The sequence below is a fragment of the Panthera onca genome, chromosome A3 (assembly GCF_046562875.1).
Source record: "Panthera onca isolate mPanOnc1 chromosome A3, mPanOnc1 haplotype 2, whole genome shotgun sequence".
Classification (NCBI taxonomy): domain Eukaryota; kingdom Metazoa; phylum Chordata; class Mammalia; order Carnivora; family Felidae; genus Panthera; species Panthera onca.
Genome location: NC_138341.1, coordinates 58,660,299 through 58,680,787, shown reverse-complemented (window position 1 = coordinate 58,680,787; position 20,489 = coordinate 58,660,299). Strand labels below are relative to the sequence as shown.

General features: G+C 38.5%; 2 protein-coding genes across 4 annotated transcripts in view; one reads left to right on the top strand and one right to left on the bottom strand.

Annotated features, from left to right (window-relative positions):
* UGP2 (UDP-glucose pyrophosphorylase 2) overlaps nucleotides 1-20,043 on the top strand; it is a 64,245-nt gene extending 44,202 nt beyond the window's left edge. For all 3 annotated transcript variants that reach the window (XM_060604632.2, XM_060604623.3, XM_060604619.2), the window contains exons 4-10: nucleotides 8,612-8,797; nucleotides 9,960-10,093; nucleotides 11,957-12,254; nucleotides 13,406-13,603; nucleotides 14,183-14,425; nucleotides 17,975-18,079; nucleotides 19,594-20,043. In XM_060604632.2, coding sequence (XP_060460615.1) covers nucleotides 8,612-8,797; nucleotides 9,960-10,093; nucleotides 11,957-12,254; nucleotides 13,406-13,603; nucleotides 14,183-14,425; nucleotides 17,975-18,079; nucleotides 19,594-19,701 — 1,272 coding nt within the window. In that variant the 3' untranslated portion in view covers nucleotides 19,702-20,043. The remainder of the gene's footprint in view (nucleotides 1-8,611; nucleotides 8,798-9,959; nucleotides 10,094-11,956; nucleotides 12,255-13,405; nucleotides 13,604-14,182; nucleotides 14,426-17,974; nucleotides 18,080-19,593) is intronic.
* The window catches only part of VPS54 (VPS54 subunit of GARP complex), a 195,152-nt gene that overhangs the window by 27,217 nt on the left and 147,446 nt on the right, over nucleotides 1-20,489 (bottom strand). The window lies entirely within an intron of this gene.

Sequence of the window (20,489 nt, the reverse complement as noted above, 5' to 3'; positions counted from 1 at the left end):
TGTGAACAGACTTGGCAAGGTACAGATCATGGTAGATAGTTTTTAAAAGATCTTCTTAAAAATCTTTCAGTTTCTGCAGAGAAACTAGATTGACACTCTAGAGGGCAGAATCTTGTTTAAATCATGTTCTTTAGTACATTGCCAACTACTTTGTTTTGTTCACTGCCAGAGGAAGTTGGGTATTCGAACAGTTCTTTTCTCCCAGGAGGAGGGAACGTGAGTGGCCTAGCCTTCTGTGTGCATCTTGCAGGGAGCCTCATGGGGTTTGCCCCACTTCACATGTAGTGGTTGCCCTATTGTGTATTTATTTGTGGTGGAGGTCTCACAACACTGAATTCTCTTCATGTTTTGGATAAAGAGAAACGGGATGATCAGGATTGAGGACATAAAGATCGCACTAGTGGTTGACTAAAGTGATTGAGTCAGAGTAATATCGAGGTCGTGTCCGGCAGTGCGTGGTACCCCCTGTTGTCTCCAAATCCCATCCTTCTTTGCATGAGTAGATGTCTTTGTGCATTCTCCTGAGGCAGCTGAGAAAAGGAAAGTGAAGGGCAAGTCTAAAAATATCTCTGTGACTTAGGTGTGTCTGGTGTCACTTCAGCTGTTGCGAAGCAACTCTCTAACACAGATCCCCTTAGTTTGTGGAACTAAACTGAGCTCTGTGGGATTGCTTGGTGAGGTCCCTGGTGAGGGTGTGGACAGCATCAGCAACAGAGAGAACTTGTGTTCTCACATAAGGTGGCTTATGTGATGGAAAGCTTACCGCCTAATTTAACCTGTAATAAACTTTAGACGGAAAGTGTCCTGGCTTCCTGGAATCAAATGATTGGTACCTTTCTTTGCATATGTGTGTGTCTGTGTCTATTTCTGTTGGGGAGTGGGGTGGGTTATAAGTCATGAAACGTAAGTGAAAAATGTCCAGGGAAGGCTTCCAGCAGCACCATCCTGCCCATTTTGGACATCTCTCTCCTGGTCACAACTGTTACTTCGCACCTTGTGGCTCTTCCTCCCTTCCCCACCATAGTTCTGGTCAGTCCTTTTTCGTGTTAACAGTCAAGTTCCTCAGTGAAGCCTTTTTTTTTTTTTTTTTTAATTAGCTGCTTTAAAGATTAGATATAGCAAGATGAGTGGGTATTACTGAAAGCACCATATAAAGAACCCTGGTTCCTTGACATTTGTACAGATAAGGTGAGACTCCTTGTCCACTCAGCTTAGGGTGGAGGGTTTTAAATGTGGCATTTCACAGAGTTCTGTCCACTCAACTGGTAGTTGCCTGGGCTTGTACCCAAAAGTCTTTATTAACTCTGTTTTGGAACTCAATGTTATGCTTCAATCAGATCATTTTATTTCATCCCAAATATTTGAAAAATAATTCAGAATTACATTTAAAAGTTAAACTCAAGTTCTTGGGACACCTTGGTGGCTCAGTTGGTTAGGCATCCAACTCTTAATTTTGACTCAGGTCATGATCTCACGGTTCATGAAATTGAGTCCCACGTCAGGCTCTGTGCTGGCAGGGCAGAGCCTGCTTGGGATTCTCTCTTTCGCCCCCTCTTTCTGCCCCTCCTCTGCTCTCTCTCTCTCACAATAAATAAATCCTAAAAAATTTTTAGGGGTGCTTGGGTGGCTCAGTCAGTTGAGCATTCAATTTCAGCTCAGGTTATAATCTCATGGTTCATGGGTTCAAGCCCCGTGTCGGGCTCTGTGCTGACAGTTCAGAGCCTGGAGCGGCTTCAGATTCTATGTCTTCCTCTCTCTTTCTGCCTCTCCCCTGCTTGCGTTCTGTCTCTCTCTCAAAACTAAACAAACATTAAAAAAATTAAAAATTAAACTCAAGTTCTTAAGATACCAATCTTGGGGGGATTTGAATTAAAACTACAAGTATACCTGATATATCTTTTGGCTGAGAGCCAAATGTCCTAACTCCATGTTTCAAAGTTTCATTGGTGTGAACAGAATGTACTTTTTCTCTAAATACTTTTCATGGACTTTGTATTTTTTATGGTGTGTGGGTCAAAGATGATTTATCTTGAATATGTATGATTTTGGACGTTTGTTTCTTCTCTTGGTGAAACTTTAGGCATAAGGTTGACATTTTGGTTTTTAATTCATCTTCACAGGAAGTGAAAAATTCCTGTTAGTGTTTTTTCCTAAAGATTCATGACCTAAAGGAAATTAAATAGCTAAAAATTAAACATGGTTCCTAAAGCTCACTTTAATGCTATTCATGTTAGTATACCAAGCATTTCTTTAAAGGTTAAAATTAAGATATCCAATTTACATTATTCACTTGGTATTACTATGTATATCTGTACAAACATTTGTCAGTTCATAATGGAAATTATATTCTTCCTAAAGATACCCTACATACTCAATTTTTATGTTTATTGTCAGTTTCCCAATTTAAATTTAACTGAAATATTTGCAAACATTGTACATAACATGAATAGCTTTTAGAATGTAGCATTTTTACTCTTGTAGTAATCATTTATATTAGATTGGTTAGAACATTGTTACCTGAAATTTCTCACCCCAAGTTACATCTAGAATGTTTACCTCAATTTGAAGCAGATTAGTCAGATATTGACAACTAATTCTAATGGTATGCCTTGTTTGAATTGCTGAGGTTGCAGTAACGGTAAAATATGATAATACCTACATCATCATAGGTTCTGGGACTCCTGAATTGGTATGTAGCTGTGGGAGTTGGCATTCAGCCTTCGAGAGGGTTAAGCTGAGACTGAATACAGATAATTTGGTCAGATTCTAATGCTGAAGTTGAGTATCGGTTTATCCTTAGTAAAAAGCTCACTATTGTGCATTGTTGTAGAAATGGAATGTTGATTACTGAAGACAAGAAAGAATTAGGTTTTAGCTCATCTTTTTATGTGTTGAGTCGAGTGTCTTGTGATGTCAGTGGTATTGAAGTGGAAAAAGGTTATAGTGAACAAAAAAAGATCTGAGCAGTTATATTAAAATGAAAAACATAACTCTGATTCCTTGGTTGATTTTTTTTTTTTAAATAGACCATATAGAATTGCACATACCATTAGCCGTGTGTGTTGATTTACATTAATATTAAATGAAAACTTCAGTTCCTTAGTTGCATTAGCCACATTTAATGCTCAATAGCCACACGTGGCCATTACAAATAAAACACTTCCATAGTTGCATAAAGTTCTAGTGGACACTATGTCTAGAGAGTGACAGTGAAAAAAGTGACATCCTGTTAATGTTTTGATTGTAATATACTTAAATATGAAGAAATCTTTTTATATTGTTTGTATTCCTGTGGTTTTTCCCTTGAAATGACAGGCTGCCTATCCTTTAGAGATAAGAGGAAATTCAGAACACAGGTATTGAATGATGTTTGAAATCCACAGCCTGCCATTCTGCATTGTTCTCACATGTATCTGAAGCACAGCATTTTCTTCGGTTTATACTTTTAGAACTGTGGTTATGCTTGTAATTTTCTTTTCATCCTTTAATTTTTTTTAATTCAAAGTTAGGGTGTATTTGCTAAACTCAAATAAAAAGAACCCATTGTCTGATTACTAAACTGAGACTTCAGAACTTGTATTCTATTCCATTTTTAATATCTGTAAATATTAAGTTTTATAACTTACACGTAAGTTTTATAGTACTCAATTTATCATAGATTTGCCAAGCTGTACCTGTATTCCAGTCCTTCATACCAGCCCTCCTTTTCCCAGGTATGTTTCATACACACAAAGAAACTTTAAATATGGACTTTTTCTGGGAAAATCTCCAATAATTTGGAATATCCTCAAACATACAAGCCACCTTTAAGAAAGAATGCTAAATGAATCTTGAGGATGTTAGGCAAAGTGAAATAAGTCCATCACAAACAAACACTGTATCATTCCACTTGTATGAGGTTTCTAGAGTAGTCAGACTCCTAGAGGCAGAAGACAGAAGGGTGGTTGCCAGGAGCTGGGTGGAGGAGGGAATGGGGACATGTTTTGTAAAGAGTATAGTTCCAGTTTCGCAAGTCAAAAATAATTCTGGAGATTGGTTGCTCAACAGTGTGAATATACTTAATACTGTTGAACTGTACACTTAAAATGGCTAGGTTGGCAAATTTTATGCTACTACAATTAGAAAAGACTGTCACGAAGTTGGTTCTCCCAACTTGATGGTTTTCTTTCAGAGTGTCTTATCTATTCGTTGCCCTTTGTATTTTCATACACTTTTTTTAATATGAAATTTATTGTCAAATTGGTTTCCATACAACACCCAGTGCTCATCCCAAAAGGTGCCCTCCTCGATACCCATCACTCACCCTTCACTCCCTCCCACCCCCCATCAACCCTCAGTTTTTTCTCAGTTTTTAAGAGTCTCTTATGCTTTGGCTCTCTCCCTCTCTAACCTCTTTTTTTTTTTCTTCCCCTCCCCCATAGACTTCTGTTAAGTTTCTCAGGATCCACGTAAGAGTGAAAACATATGGTATCTGTCTTTCTCTGTATGACTTATTTCACTTATCACACTCTCTAGTTCTATCCACGTTGCTACAAAAGGCCATATTTCATTCTTTCTCATTGACACGTAGTATTCCATTGTGTATATAAACCACAACTTCTTTATCCATTCATCAGTTGATGGACATTTCGGCTCTTTCCATAATTTGGCTATTGTTGAGAGTGCTGCTATAAACATTGGGGTACAAGTGTCCCTATGCATCAGTACTCCTGTATCCCTTGGGTAAATTCCTAACAGTGCTATTGCTGGGTCATAGGGCATTTCATACACTTTTAAATAGGCTTGTCAGTTTCCACACACACAAAAAAACTGTTGTGATTTTGGTTAGGATTGCAGTGATCAGTTTGGGAAGAATTGGCATCTTTACATTTGTAAGTCTACGAGTTTATAAACATGATAAATACATCCTTGAATTTATTTAAGTCTTAATTTTTCTCAGAAATGTTTTATAGTGTTCAGTGTAGAGAAGTCTTGCATATCTTTTGTTAGATTTATTCCTAAATATTTGCTATTTTTAATCCTGTTTTCTAATTCTTCATATATATAGAGAGAGAGAGAGAGAGAGAGTTAATCTTCTTTAAATCATTTTTAAACATTTCTAAACATAAAGTTCATTAGTACATTCACATTGTTATGCAGCCAACCTCCAGAATCTTTGATCTTGCAAAACTAAAACTGTTCCCATTAAACAACTCCCCCATTCCTCCCTTCCCCAGTCCTTGGTAACCACCCTTCTGCTTTCTGTCTATAGGAGTCTGACTACTCTAGGTGCCCCATATAAGTTGAATCATACAGGTATTTGTTTTTCATGACTGGCTTATTTCACTTTAACCTAATACTTCGTTCATATTGTACTATGTATCAGAATTTCTTTCCCTTGTTAAAGCCGAATGCTATTCCATTGCGTGTATGTGCCATATTTTGTTTTATCCATTCATCTGTTGATGGACATTTGAGTTGCTTCCACTTTTTGGCTATCGTGAATAATGAAGGTAAGTGTGCAAACATCTCTTTGAGAACTTGCTTTCAATTCTTTGGAGTGTATACCCAGAAGTGGATTTGGTAGATCATATGGTATTCTATTTAAAGTTTTTTTAGGAGCCACAATACTTTTTTTCTTAACAGCTGGACACCTTTTTACATTCTCACCACAGAGTACAGGGCTCTAAAAACAGTTGTTTTTTAAAATATTGATCATGTATCTTCAATGTTGCTATGCTCACATTATTCTAATAACTTACTTGTAGGGTCTTTGGATTTCCTCTATATAGAATCATATCATCTGTGAATAGTGACAGCCATTCTTTTAATGGATTCTTTTAATGGATATATAAAATGAGTACCATATGGCAGTGAAAACTGAATATACTATAGCTTTAGGCATTAATGTGAATTATTCTTAAGTATAACAATGAATTAAACCAGCAAGTCGAAAGTTTAGAGATGAAATTAAGTAAAATATTATCATTATGGATATATACATAGGTGGTAAAAATAAAGTAAAAGTCAAGATGGTGGTTACCACTAGGGGTGGAAGAGGAATATGATCAGGGACAAACTCAAGGAGACTTATAACTTGTGGTAATATTCTTATTTATTTAGGTTCTTTGACTTTCAACTGTATATATTTTATGAACTTGTATTATGCTGTTTCATAATGAAAATTTTTTAGGTGAAATTGGAAAATGTAGGCCTGTCTACCATATGTAGAAAAAAAATTGCTTTTATGTATTTTTTAAAAATATATTAAAGGAAGCATTAAATAGGTAAAAATATTTCTGAACTGATAATGTTACTTAAAATGAATGCATGAACTAGGGAGTTTTAGTTAAACTGATTTTCACACGCTTTTGAGACCTCCGTAAGTAAGTCTTTTTTGGGAAGTCAAAAGTAACTGCTGAATGGAAATTCTTGGCTTTTAAAAGATAATTGGAAACTAATTGGCTTGGTTCCATTTTGTAACTCTTTGAGTAAATGTAATGTGCCCAAGAAATTCTCCTAACCTAATAATAGACTGTTTGAAGGCATTATATCACAGTGGCATTCCTTTCACTGACTGTTTGATTTCAACAGCTGGGCTTTTGAAAGGATTATAAACTGCCATGTTTTATTAGGGTGACAAGTTCCAGCTTTGTCATCTCCTCTTATTTTTTTCTAGTAGTATAGCACTTAAATTGGGCTTTTTCTCCCCAACAATATTACCAGTTTCTCTGACATGCTGAAGAAACAATGTTGATGGCAGTGGAGTCAAAACATCCTTCAAGGAATGTCAGTTACTTGGGCCCTGGGAGGGGAGGGGGTGTGTGTTGGGTATCCAAGTTGTTTTCATCCATGTGTTGTCCTCAACTGGACCAGGTACTGTCAGGGAAGCAACCAGTATAGTCCATGTTCTTTCCTGCTTCCCTACCCTTCTTTTCCTTGGTGGTTAGCATCCTAGTATTGGGGTAGCATCCACTGAAGGCCATGGTGCCCACAAGCCTGTCTTCTCCTTTGGTCTTTCTCTGTCACCAGCCCTTTTAAATATGAATGACTGCAGAAGACTACTTAGTGGCACTAGTGATAACTGGGGTGGTAACCAGCAGAGAGTCTTGGAGAAGAGTGTTTCTTGTTTCTCACTATTTACACCAAGCAAAAGTGCATTTGTCTGCAGTTGGCAGTTAGCAGAGTGTCTTGCAAGGTAGAGGAAATAAGAGTCCCAGACTAGTTTGTGTGGAAAGAGCTGCTAACAGTAGAAATTGTGTGGTCAGGAATCGACATAGGACACATATGTATGTTTGACCAAGTATAAAGGGATTTTTGCCTCCACAACCTAATCACTGGAGTGTGAACCCATGAACTCCTTTCCCAATTACAGACTTCATCCACCACCCACCCACACACGCTCTACAGGTAGCAAAACAAAAATAGCTCAACTCATAGTAAGTGAGCACTTTATGGTTTTATTTCTTTAGCCCCCTCAAGTGTTAACTGTCCCACACCATGATGATGTGTGTAACTGAAGAGTACATTTGATGATGTATTCCAATAAAGAAGAATAACAAAGTCCTGCAACTGGTTAGAGAATATTCTATGACCTTTGTAAAAACTTTATTCTTACTATAACATATTTAGACTTGGCTGTGCCTCTGCCTTGAAGAAAACCCACTGTGTGGTTGTTCTTGTTCTAGGAGGGAGAAGTTGAAGAGTAATGCTCTGTGCTCCCAGAAACAGACAAGGAGATTCTCTCCAGCTCCAGCTCTTGCCTTTCCCACCCCATCAGAGTATTTATTGGAGCAGAGAGAACACACTGAATTTTCCAATACAAGCTCTATAAAATGATGCCTGACAGTTAAATTCTAACTTAGAAGTATGACAAAAACCCTACACCACCTTTCTCTGAAGGGCAGACTTAACTGTTGAATGGAGGAGAATTGCAAGGAACATTTTGGTTTTTGTTTTTGCCTCCTTTGGGAGAAGGGATAATGTGTGATCACATATGTACTTCTCCAGAATTGAAGTAGATCCATTCTGTACCAGAAATGTTTGAAGATTTGGTGAGTTTTGTATATCCCATTTACTATATTGAAGCAAATTAGTAATTCTGAGTTTATGAAGGCAGTTCAAGAGACTTAACATGTTCTTACCAGCCAGGCAAATATTTGTAGACTGTAACTTTTCCCCCTTCTTGTACTCCATCAAATGTAAATGAGCCACTGAACTACTACTTTGTGCAAGAGAAGTTGCAAGTAAGTACTTGATTTTGTACCAGAAGGACTTGTGACATTAAAGGAAATGCAGTTGAAACTTTCTGTGAAGAAAGCAAACTCTTTAAGGAAACATGGAAATAACCCTGAGATTGACTGGATTTAACCTCTCATAAAACAATTTGAATTTTAGGAGTGCCTAGGTGGCTCAGTTAAGCATCCGACTTTGGCTATGGTCATAATCTCACGGTTTGTGAGTTTGAGCCCCATGTCAGGCTCTGTGCTGACCGCTCAGAGCATGGAGCTGCTTTGGATTCTGTGTCTCCCTCTCTCTCTGTCCCACCCCTGCTCATGCTCTGTCTCTCTCTAGCTCAAAAATGAATAAACATTAAAAAAAACCTACTTGAATTCTATTTTTTCAATTTCAGATTCAGCCCTATGAAAAGATAAAGGCCAGAGGCTTACCTGATAATATATCTTCTGTACTAAATAAGCTGGTGGTGGTGAAACTCAATGGTGGTTTGGGAACCAGCATGGGCTGCAAAGGTCCGAAAAGTCTGATTGGTGTGAGGAATGAGAATACCTTTTTGGACCTGACCGTTCAGCAAATTGAAGTGAGTAACATTCAGCCTTTCTCATGAACTACTGAAGTCAGTTTTAGGTTATTATAAATGTTATCTTATGAAATAACAGATGTGGATAGCAAGGAATTTGCTATCTTTAGTTTTTTTATTAGTACATAAGAAGGTTTGGTGATCCCAAGGGCAAATCCTTAGGGTGATGTAAAAGCTTTTGATCTTTAAATAGCCCTTGTGGTTGTTGCAATTCTGGATCTTTTTGGAGTCTCCTTTGATCTCCCCCACTCCTCTGCCAAATTTCTTTCTAGTGGCAGCCTTCCTCCCAGCTGGGATGATCTGGCTTTATTAACCCCTTTTGGGAGGCCAGGGAGAATTTTCAGATTTGGTTGGGTGCCGTGGATGCTAAGAACTGTGTCTCTTAGGATAAAGTTGTTAATCACAGACCTTAAATTCTTCAGAGGCAGTGGCCTGTGTTTTGCAAAAAAGAATCTCTTATCTCTAGTGTCTAATACGATGCTGGCAACTACAAGACTAGCAGTAGCAGCAGCTCAGCAGCAGCATGTACTGTAAACTAAGTATCACTCTGAGCTCTTTTCATGAATTGACTCAACAGCTAAGTACTCTTTATTCTCATCCCCATTTTACAGATGAGGAAGCCAAGGCACAGAGAGGTTGATTTACTTGCCCGAGATGGTAGTCTGACTTCTGAGAACCTGTTTTCTTCTCATTCTGTGTTGCCCCTTAACTCTTCCTAGAGATTGAAAAGATTTCAGTTGGGGAGTGATTCACAGTTCTTAACATGAATCCTGAGAGTAGGGAGCTGTGTCTTTGTAAGATTTGTACTTTCATCCCCACTGTGCTCTAGAGAGAGTAAATAAATGCGTAGTCAGCATTTGCCTATCCAGTAAGGCCACAGGGCACTGGCTGGGCACACAACTCCGGAATTGGACTCTGCCTCTCTGGGCCTCAGTTTAGCCATCCATATAACACAGACAAGAGTTTCTCTTTCATAGGATTGTGATTTAATGAGCAAGTACGTGGTGAACTATTTAGCAAAATGTCTGGCTTATGCTAAATATTTATATTTGGCTGCATATAGGTAATGTCTTGGATACTTTGTGATTAAACATTAAGGGTTTTACACTTTTAAGTGAAAGTAAAGTAAATCCGAGTAATCTGTTATTTTCGTCCCTCCTAGCATTTGAACAAAACCTACAATACAGATGTTCCTCTTGTTCTAATGAACTCTTTTAACACGGATGAAGATACAAAAAAAATACTACAGAAGTACAATCATTGTCGTGTGAAAATCTACACTTTTAATCAAAGCAGGTACGATAAGAGAAGTTAAAAAAAATAAGTCTGAGGAATGTTATTCCTGGGAAACAGACTTTTTTCTTGTTGAAACAGAGCAACATCAAGATGTGCAGTGCCACAAACTCGTGTTTGCAAATGCTTAGTGCCTTTAGAGGCTGCACACTTGTTCATAGATAGGTGATACAGTCACTCTGCGATTCTATAACCTTAATTCTTAAGAGAGAACCTGCTTGTTCCATGTTCAGAATATTTGAGGCTGGCTTATAGGTCTTGGCTTTCTGAGGGCATATTTGGGATCCACATGGGTCTATGAAAATCTTTTATAGTCTACCATGTTGATAACTTCCTTTCATATGGGAAGACATTTATTCAACATCCTGAATAGGATTGGGGGGAATTTAATAACTTCTGGAAAAAATCTTTGGGGAAGGGAAGCACAGTCACACCTTGTTAGATTGCCTTCCACTTTGTTGTGCTTTGCAGATACTGTAGTTTTTCACAAGTTGAAGGTTTGTGGTGACCTTGCATTGAACAAGTAAGTCTGTTGGTATTGGTGCCACTTTTCCAGCTGCATTTTGCTCACTTTGTGTCTGTGTCACACGTTTTGGTATTCTCACGATATTTCAGATTTTTTCTTTATTATTATATTTGTTGTGACCTGTGATCAGTCATTATGACTTGCTGAAAGCCCACAGGATGGTTATCATTTTTTAGCAATGAAGTGTCTTTTTAATTATGGTATGTACATCGTTTTTTTGTTTTTTTTAAGACATAATGCTACTACTGCACACTTACTATAGTATAGTGTAAACATAACTTTTATATGCACTGGAAAGCCAAAAAAACTTTGACTCGCTTTATCGCGGCATTTGTTTTATTGCTGTGGTCTGGAACAGAAACTGCAGTATCTCCAAGGTGTGCCCATAGAAAGGAATTCAGATGATGAATTTTGATAAAGCCCAGGCAAGTGGGAAAAGAAGTCTTCCATTTAAGGATGGATATGGGGCTATGTGAACTGGTACAGAATGGGTATTTATAAAATTGTATCATCAGTTGTTTTTGTTTTTAATCTACTTTTTCATGGACATTTTGTATGTTGCAGGTGCTCTTCCTCTGTTTTCTGGTTGGTCCTTGGTCTGTTACAGTGCTAGCTCCTCTGTCCCCCCTTCCCCCACTGCCAGCCCCGGTACATGTTCTCACTAGTGGTAGGAAGCACATGTCCCTGAGCACTAATCTGCTGTTGATTTTTCTGGGAAAGAAACAGCACTGCCCCTGAATAGATGTCTTTGTAAGAATGGACAGATTCTCCCAGATAGATCTCCCAGATAGGCCAAGTAAGTTTGAGAAATTGACTTCATGTAAATTCATTAGAGTACTCTAATCTATGACTATTTTAGAGTTACAAAATATATTAGTATCTTAAGAATATGCAGTGTCCTCCCATTTGTATGATGATGGAAATTTTTTTGCAGCAAATATTATGAAGTTAACTGATTATTGAACAACACAGATAAGAGATTTTTTTTTAAAGAGATTTTCTTAAATGGATTTACCTGATTACTTTTAATAGACTGAAAAGTTTTATTTAACTTTGTGGGTGTTTTGAAAGTTTTATTTTTGAGAGAACATGCACACGTGTGCACACATGGGGTAGGGGGAGGAGCAGAGACAGAGGGAGAGAGAACTCCGGACCCCGATGCATGGCTCGAACCCACAAACCTTGAGATAATGACCTGAGTTGAAACCAAGTTGGATGCTTAACTAACTGAGCCACTTAGGTGCCCCAGTTTTATTTAACTTTAAATGCACTGTTTTACTTGAAGGTCTGGAATACTCTCCGAACTGATATTGAAAAAGACTTTTTTTTTTTTTTTAAAGGTACCCGAGGATTAATAAGGAATCTTTACTGCCTGTAGCAAAGGATGTCTCGTACTCAGGGGAAAATACAGAAGCTTGGTACCCTCCAGGTCACGGTGATATTTACGCCAGTTTCTACAACTCTGGTTTGCTTGACACCCTTATAGGAGAAGGCAAAGAGTATATTTTTGTGTCCAACATAGATAATCTGGGTGCCACTGTGGATCTTTATATTCTTAATCATCTAATGAACCCACCCAATGGGAAACCCTGTGAATTTGTCATGGAAGTCACAAATAAAACACGTGCAGATGTAAAGGTAAATACTGAGAGGAAGCAGTTTGGGGATTCATATCTCACATTTCACAGGTTATGTAGCTCAAGCTATTTTTATTTGCAGAATTTTTTGTGTGAAGCAAAACACATGTATCCACTTGATAACATCACTGTAAGATAGAGTGCTCTATAGTATACTATCTCACTCCAAGTTTCACCTGACATAACTGTGTGGGTATAAATCAAGAGTTAACAGTATTGTTGAGTAATCTATAGGGATGATTCTAACTGAAAACAATTTCACATATATTTGTAGGATAAATCTGAATCCTAAGTGAAAACAGTTTCAACGTTTGTTCATACCTTTAATATTCTTCTAGTTTGGTGCTTAAGTGTATTTATTTCATTGTTCCTTTAGTGAAAATTTACTATTTCTGTTTTTACTTATGCACTTCAATATATTTTTTTATCACTGTAATGTCTCTGTAATTGGAAAAAAATGCAGTTGTTTGGCACAAATTTTTTTATAATTTTGCATGTTTAGTGGTGATGACACTTGGCATTTGATGAAATGGTACACAAGGTTTTACTACTTAGCCACAGGGAGTAAGAGAAGCAGACAGTGTGTAAATACTAAAATGGTCAGTTCCTGGGCTGGGTTCTATGCTTCTTGCAAATGCCCCCTGATAGGTGAGTGAACGTTCCCCTCTCCTTACACTGCTGTCACCTCATGACTTTAAGAACAGCTCTAAGCGGAGGCCACTCTGGGGGTCACTTCTCATCCAGTTGTGCCTCTGTCTTCCCTCTTCTCCGCTGATCCTGCAGCCAGTCAGAGCAGGGTCTGAGGTGGTAGGACTAGTTGTTTGTGATGGACTGTGGTTTGGGAATAAGAGGAATGGCCGTTCCAGTAGCAGGCCTTCGAAAAGTGAGGAAGACTCGGATACACTCCCACAGCTTTTATTATGGATGAGAGGGTGGGTACACAGTATAAAATGACACACAACCTGAATATTTTTTTTGGTTCACTACTATAATATGTATGTTGCTGCGTATTACAGATTGAATCAGTGCGAAAGCGTTTGATTTCTGGGGGACTTTATCATCAATGTCCTTTCACAGACTAGAATATAGTGTGGTATGGCTGTGACTGGGAGAGATGTGGAGGCACTCACACACTCCTGTCTGCCTTTCTAGGGTGGGACCCTCACTCAGTATGAAGGCAAACTGAGACTGGTGGAAATCGCTCAAGTGCCGAAAGCACACGTTGATGAGTTCAAGTCTGTATCAAAATTCAAAATATTTAACACAAACAACCTATGGATCTCTCTTGCGGCAGTTAAAAGACTGCAAGAGCAAAATGCTATTGATATGGAAATCATCGTGAATCCAAAGGTAAGCCACAGGTGCAGCCCTGGTCTCCCTGGTTCCTAAGATCATAATAGGTGGGCTGCACGCAGACCTGCTGCCCCCACTCTGTCTGGTCCATCTATTCATTGGTTCCTCCTTTTTGCCTAGTCAGTCTCTCCAGTTTCTGGCCCTGTCCTTCCGAGTCTACACCCATCCATCTCTTTAGTGTGCCAAGCCCTGGTACCCTCACTTCACCTGGGGCTGTGGTAGCAGCAAGAGCACAGGGCCCAAAAAGAGAGCAACCGACCTCGGTCTTACTTGTTGCTCTGACACGTAAAGGTCTTTTGGCCACAGACAGGCACCTTGCATGAGTTTTCTGTGAACATTTGGTTCCTTATTGTAAAATAGAAATATTAATAAAGAGAGGAGTTATGACGCCAAAAAAAGACCACGTATGTATAAGCACCTGGCATATGGTATGTGCTTGCTAAATATCAGTTCTCAAAATTCTTGTTTCCTTCAATGGGTCTCTGAAACCACTCCCCAAATATTAACCTGCCTCCACGAAACAAAGTTGCTAAAACCTGTTTCTCCTCTCCCCCTGACCCCTTTTTTTTCTTACAGACTTTGGATGGAGGCCTGAATGTCATTCAGTTAGAAACTGCAGTAGGGGCTGCCATTAAAAGTTTTGAGAACTCTCTAGGTATTAATGTTCCTAGGAGCCGTTTTCTACCTGTCAAAACCACATCAGATCTCTTGCTTGTGATGTCAAACCTCTATAGCCTTAATGCAGGATCTTTGACAATGAGTGAAAAGAGGGAATTTCCTACAGTACCCTTGGTTAAATTAGGCAGTTCTTTTACAAAGGTACGTAATTATAAATACGATATACATGTGCATTTGTATTTCTTAAATGTGTAAGTATAAAAATGATACAGATATGAATTGGGGTCTAATTAGTCTCAGCTGCTAACCTATTATAGTCCTCTGTCTTTGATGTCTTTTAAAAAGAATCAGCTGTTGAAGATAAACATGTAATTCACTTTTGAAATCTGATTATTGCTATAGAGTAGAAAAGAATGTTTACATTTTGGGACATTTTACTTTATGTCTCTTGTAAAACCATTTACTGTTTTCATCAGTGGGAGAATGTTAATTGTTTAACAAATATTGAGCCCCTACCATGTGCTGGGCAGTGATCTAAGTGCTGGATATTTAGCAGCAAATAAAATGGACTAAAATCCTTGCCTTCGTGAATATTCTGGTGAGGTAAGAATGATAATAAGCAACTAAATGTATATATGTCAAGTGATGGGAAATAGTATGAAGGAGAATAAAGCAGGAGTAGGAAATGTGTGGGTGGGGTGGTGTTGGTATAATTTTATACTGGGTGGCCAGAGAGACGGTCTCACTGAGAAATGAAGTATATAATGCAAGTATCTGGGGTGAAAAGCATGCCAGGCAAGGGCAGTAGCAAGTATAGTAAAACCTCACCCTAACATGATAAATGGAATTCAAAAAATTTCATCATGGAGGTTCCCAGGTGGCTCAGTCACTTAAGTGTCTGACTCTTGGTTTCAGCTTGGGTCGTGATCTCATGGTTCGTTGGATTGAGCCCCATATAGGGCTCTGTGCTGACAGTGAGGGGCCTGCTTGGGCTTCTCTACCTCTCCCTCTTTCCCCTGCTCTTGCTCTCTTTCTGTTTCTCTCTCATAAATTAACATTTAAAAAAATTTCATCACATAAAATATTGTGAGGTTAATGAAGGTGACAGGGTGAGCCTTTGAGGCTGGCCTGGAGTCCTGTTATGCCCTCCAGGCCTGTTCTAGTCCTGGTTGTGGTTTAAGTGCCACCTGGTGTGGAGGTATGTACTGCCTCATATATTGATGGCAGATGATTCTGGGTCTTGTGGCTATGCTGCATTTCCCAGGATAGCATCAGTCCCTGTTTTGGGTGCCTCTCATCAGCCTGGCTGAGCTGGGAAAATCCTGGTGGTACAAATACTCACCATTTTCCCACATTCTGAAAAGGTATTGCCAGCCATTTTTCTGCCCAGCCTCACCCTGCCTTCACTTTCCCCTCACTCTTCCTAGCCTCTTCCATACCCTGCAGGAGATAAGAACTTGAGCTGCTCTAATTTGAGAATATGGGCTGAGTGGTTAATGGCTACTCAGAGGATGAATGTGTTTTAGGGACAGAACACAATCTGCCTGGGGCAGAGCAAGTGAGAGATGGGGGGAGGAGTTGGTCAAAGAGGGAACAAGCCCAATATGTAGAACCTTGTCATTGAATATTGGGAATGTAGGTGGCTTTTTTTTTTTTTTTTTTCCTTTTCTTCTGGTGGATGAAAAACCATCAGAGTTGTGAGCTGAGGGGTGAAGTGACTGATCTGGTGAGCAAGGGTGGAATCAGGGAAACCAGGGAACAGGCTATTGCAGGAATCCTGGCAAGAGGAAATGGTGGCTTTGACCAGGGTGATGGCAGTGGAAATAGTTGACGTGCTGAGATATTTTGAAAGTTGTAGCTACAGGATTTGCCGTTGGACTAGAAGGGGAGTGTTAGAGAAAAGATTAGGAAAGACGCCAAGGTTTTTAGCTTGTGCAATTGGAAGCATGGAATTGCCAGCCACTTACAGAAATGGGGGAAGTAGGTTTAGGGGAACAGATGTAGGGAAAGCAGGATGGGGAGTTGAGTTTTGGAGATACTGAATTTATTAGACCTTCAAATTTATTAGATTCTTTTTAGATCAGAGGAGAGATCTAGAAGATATAGGTACATGTCCTCCATGTACAGCTGGTATTTAAAGCCATGAGATAGGGATCACCTAGGAGGAGGTGTCCCAAGAACTGAGCCCTAAGGTAGTCAAGGCTTAGAGGATGGGGATGAGGTGAAGGAAGCAGTAAAGGTGACTGACGAGTTACAGGTGAGGAACTGCATGGAAAACCATGAATGTGTATGTCCTGAAAGCCAAATTAAGAAAATGTTGAAAGAGAGAAAGAAAGAAAGAAAGAAATCACCTGTGTCAGGTGTTGCTGCTGATTCAAGTAAGATGAATGGTTCCAGTAAGATCAAGGAGAATTCACCACCAGATTTATCAATATAGAGGTTCTGGAGCCTGACTGGAATGGATTTAATAGAAGAGAAATTAGATGAATTTGGACAACTAATTCAAGAAATTGGTTTTACAGAAAGCAACAACAAAAAGCAGCCATAGATAGAAAGGGATATAGGATTTGAGATATTTCGTTTGCTTTTTAAAGATGGGAGAATTTATGGCACGTTTATACATTGATCAGAATTGATGCAGTCAGAGGGAGAAAACATGGAAGGAGAAATGATCACTGGATAATACCCTTGAATTAGGCCATAAGAAGGACTGGCCTTAAGTTGGAGTAAAGAGTCCCACCCCAGTAACAAGAGGGACAGAGTAATGGGCTAGGGAGCAACTGATAGTAGAAGCCAGTGAAACTTTTCAGGTTGCTTCTAATTTTCTTAGCAAAACAGGAAATGAGGCCATATAAGACAGACAATTTCTAGTGCCTATAAATCTAAGGAAACAAGAGGCAGTAAAGATAGTGATCATTTATAATGATAATCTGTGCTGCTGTTCATGAAATACTCCATTTCTTCTGAATCCTACCCATCCCATAAAGCCCAGCTCCAGTCTAGCTTGCTTCAAACAGTGATGATCTCTCTTTCTCTTTCCAGCTAAACTCCAGATTATTTGAATTACTCATTGGGCTCTTATCATGTTGGTTATGTTTTGATTAATTCATTCATTTTTTGAGAGAGCTAGCGAGAACAAATGGGGGAGGAACAGAGAGATAGGGAGATACAGAATCCAAAGCAGGCTCTTAGCTGTCGCATAGAACCCAATGCGGGGCTCAAACCCACAAGCCATGAGATCATGACCTGAGCCAAAGTCAGATGCTTAACTGACTGAGCCATCTAGGCACCCTGGTTACCTTTTTATGTATGTATGTGTGTATGTATTTAATGTTTGTTTATTTGGGGCGGGGGGGCAGAGAGAGAGAAGGAATCTCAGAGCCTGTCAGTGCAGAACCCAACATGGGGCTTGAACTCAAGAACCATGAGATCATGACCTGAGTCAAAGTCAAGAGTCACTTGCTGCTCAACCAACTGAGCCACCCAGGCACCCCTATCTTTTAATTTATTGTCTGATCTGCTCAGTGGTGTTATAAATTGCTTGATTGTAAGGACGTTGTTCATATCTCCTGGTCTCTCCTGCACAGGATCTAGCATATAGAAAGTGCTTAAATTGGTTCTTCCCATAGAGGGTCTGAGCTTGGCCATAAATAATGTTTTCACAGTTCAGTTAAACTAACTTGTAAATTGAATACCTGCTTTTTCTGTTAACCCATTTTTGAAACAATTTCTTCTTCTCTTTTCTTTCAGGTTCAGGATTATCTAAGGAGATTTGAAAGTATACCAGATATGCTTGAATTGGATCACCTCACAGTTTCAGGAGATGTGACATTTGGCAAGAATGTTTCACTAAAGGTGTGTTAAGATGAAATTTTTAGTTCTGCTAGCTTTACAAAACAAGTTTAATTTTCTAGTCCTAAATTTACCTTTATTTTAAGGAATACTTCTTAGTCTATACCAGATGTTTGTTTCTAAGACAAATACATTTAAAAAATGAAATAGCTTACCACAATATTTAGTATTAATACTATCTTCCGTAGATATACAACATAGTTAAAATACAATCATAATTGTTGTATATATGAACTTTATGGAATATAGCATTCAAATGGAAAGCAAATACCATGAAGTAATTTAACTGGTACTATTTTACTGAAAATCGGAGTCTTTAAAATAGAATCACTGTTAAATTAGCATTAGCTCACCAAATCTGAATCTTAATGAAAGTAGAAAAAATGGCAACTTCAGTTATACTGAACATAATCTATTCCTGTTAAGGTAAGCTGTTGTCATCAGTCTAAAGATACTGATCTTACTGATAGTAAAGATACTACACCATAGTACTTGGGTACTTTGAGTATTCTTCTAGCTTAAGAAATAGGAAGGACTATGGATATAAATATTAAAGCGCAGAACCAAAGATACCACAGCTTTTTCCTAATTATTTTTTTAAAAATCCTATGCCTAGATTACATGTGGCATTCTTAGTAAAACTAAATGAAGATCTTGAAAAAAAACATAAGGATATGTGTATGTATATATATATGTGTGTGTCTTGATGTATATACAGTTGACCCCTGAACAACATGGGGGATTTGGGGTGCTGAGCCCCATGCAGCTGAAAATCCCCATCTAACTTTTGATTTCCCCCAGACTAATAGTCTATTACTGAGTGGAAGCCTTACTGATAATAGTTGATTAACACATATTTTAGTAGGTGTTTTTATTATGTACTGTATTCTTATAACAAAGCAAGCTAGAGAAAAGAAAATGTTAAGGAAATCATAAGGAAAAGACATTTATAGTACTGTATCGAAAAAATGCATGCAAATGGACTTGCACAAACACATGTTGTTCCAGGGTCAACTATACAGACATACATACGTGTGTATATATACATATGCATATATGTACACGGAACTTTATTGCTGAGACTGCCTCATCTAAACAGTCTCCCCTAAGGCATGAAAAATAAATTAGTAAACTGGTTTTAACAACAAAACAAATCCAAACCTATATGTAAATATAAACCAAGCACCTCGGTATCTTTACGAAGGTAGGTAATGCTGGTGACATTGCAAGTGGTTCTTCGAAAGGGCCAGTTATGCTGTGGCACTGGGTCCACTTCTCACTCCTGGTACCACCTCTGATACAGAGGCAGGGCATCTGGAACTACTGCCAGGATTGTTAGAGGGACACATTATACAATTTTCCTTAACATATTTTTTCATGGTTAATATTGCTTAGAAATACAACTGTTCCATTGTAAATGGAATTCTGCATAAATTCGGTGATTGTAAGGAAATCAGTTGCATTTCGGCTGCAGTTTCAAGTACACTCTCTTCTGTTTTGTTTTCCCTGTCACATAGGGAACAGTTATCATCATTGCAAATCATGGTGACCGAATTGACATCCCACCTGGAGCCGTATTAGAGAACAAGATTGTATCTGGGAACCTTCGGATCTTGGACCACTGAAATGAAAAAAAAATACTGTGTACACTTCATACTAATTATGGGCTAAAAAGTTTCTTAACGATGAAATGTTCTCTAGGATTCTAAAATCGGCAGGTACTTTACTATGCTACTGTACCCTGCAGTGTTAATTTTTAAAGTAGAGTTTGCAATATGCTTTTAGTCCAAGAAAAGCACAGTTGGAAGCAATACTTTTCTTTAATGAGGATCCTGAAAGTTCATCTTAAAGTGCAATATTGTTTAATCTTAAAACTGGGGCAGCTCTGCTGGAACATCTTTGAACAGAGGCCTCAATGATGGTCACTTTGAATTGCTTGTGATTTAAAAAATAAAGCTGTGAGGCAATCCATGTGTACATGTATACTTTCAATGCTAACTTTATGAAATGAAGAAAAACAGTTGACTCTTGGGAAAGTTGCTATTTCGTTTGGAAGATTTAGTCTTGAAATATTTAAGTATTCACTGGCCAGCTACCTGACACATCTAGTTTTTGCATTTCTAAGAACCTTAACCACATCATTCTTTCCATAGGAATTAAACCTGAAGGTATTCCATACCTTTCATCTAGTTCTAAAGCTGGGATGCCTGCCATGCTTTCCACAGACTCTCCACTTATGAACACAAAGTAATGTTTCTTTTCCCAGGTGAAGGGATGGGGTGGGTAGAGGTAGGGTTTTTCACTTACATACTTGTTCTCCAGTATGGTGGGGTGGAGGTAGAACTTTATAACAAGTTCCCTTTCCTTGAAGCTTTCTTGTTGTCACTGAAAATATTCATGAATAACCTTCCAA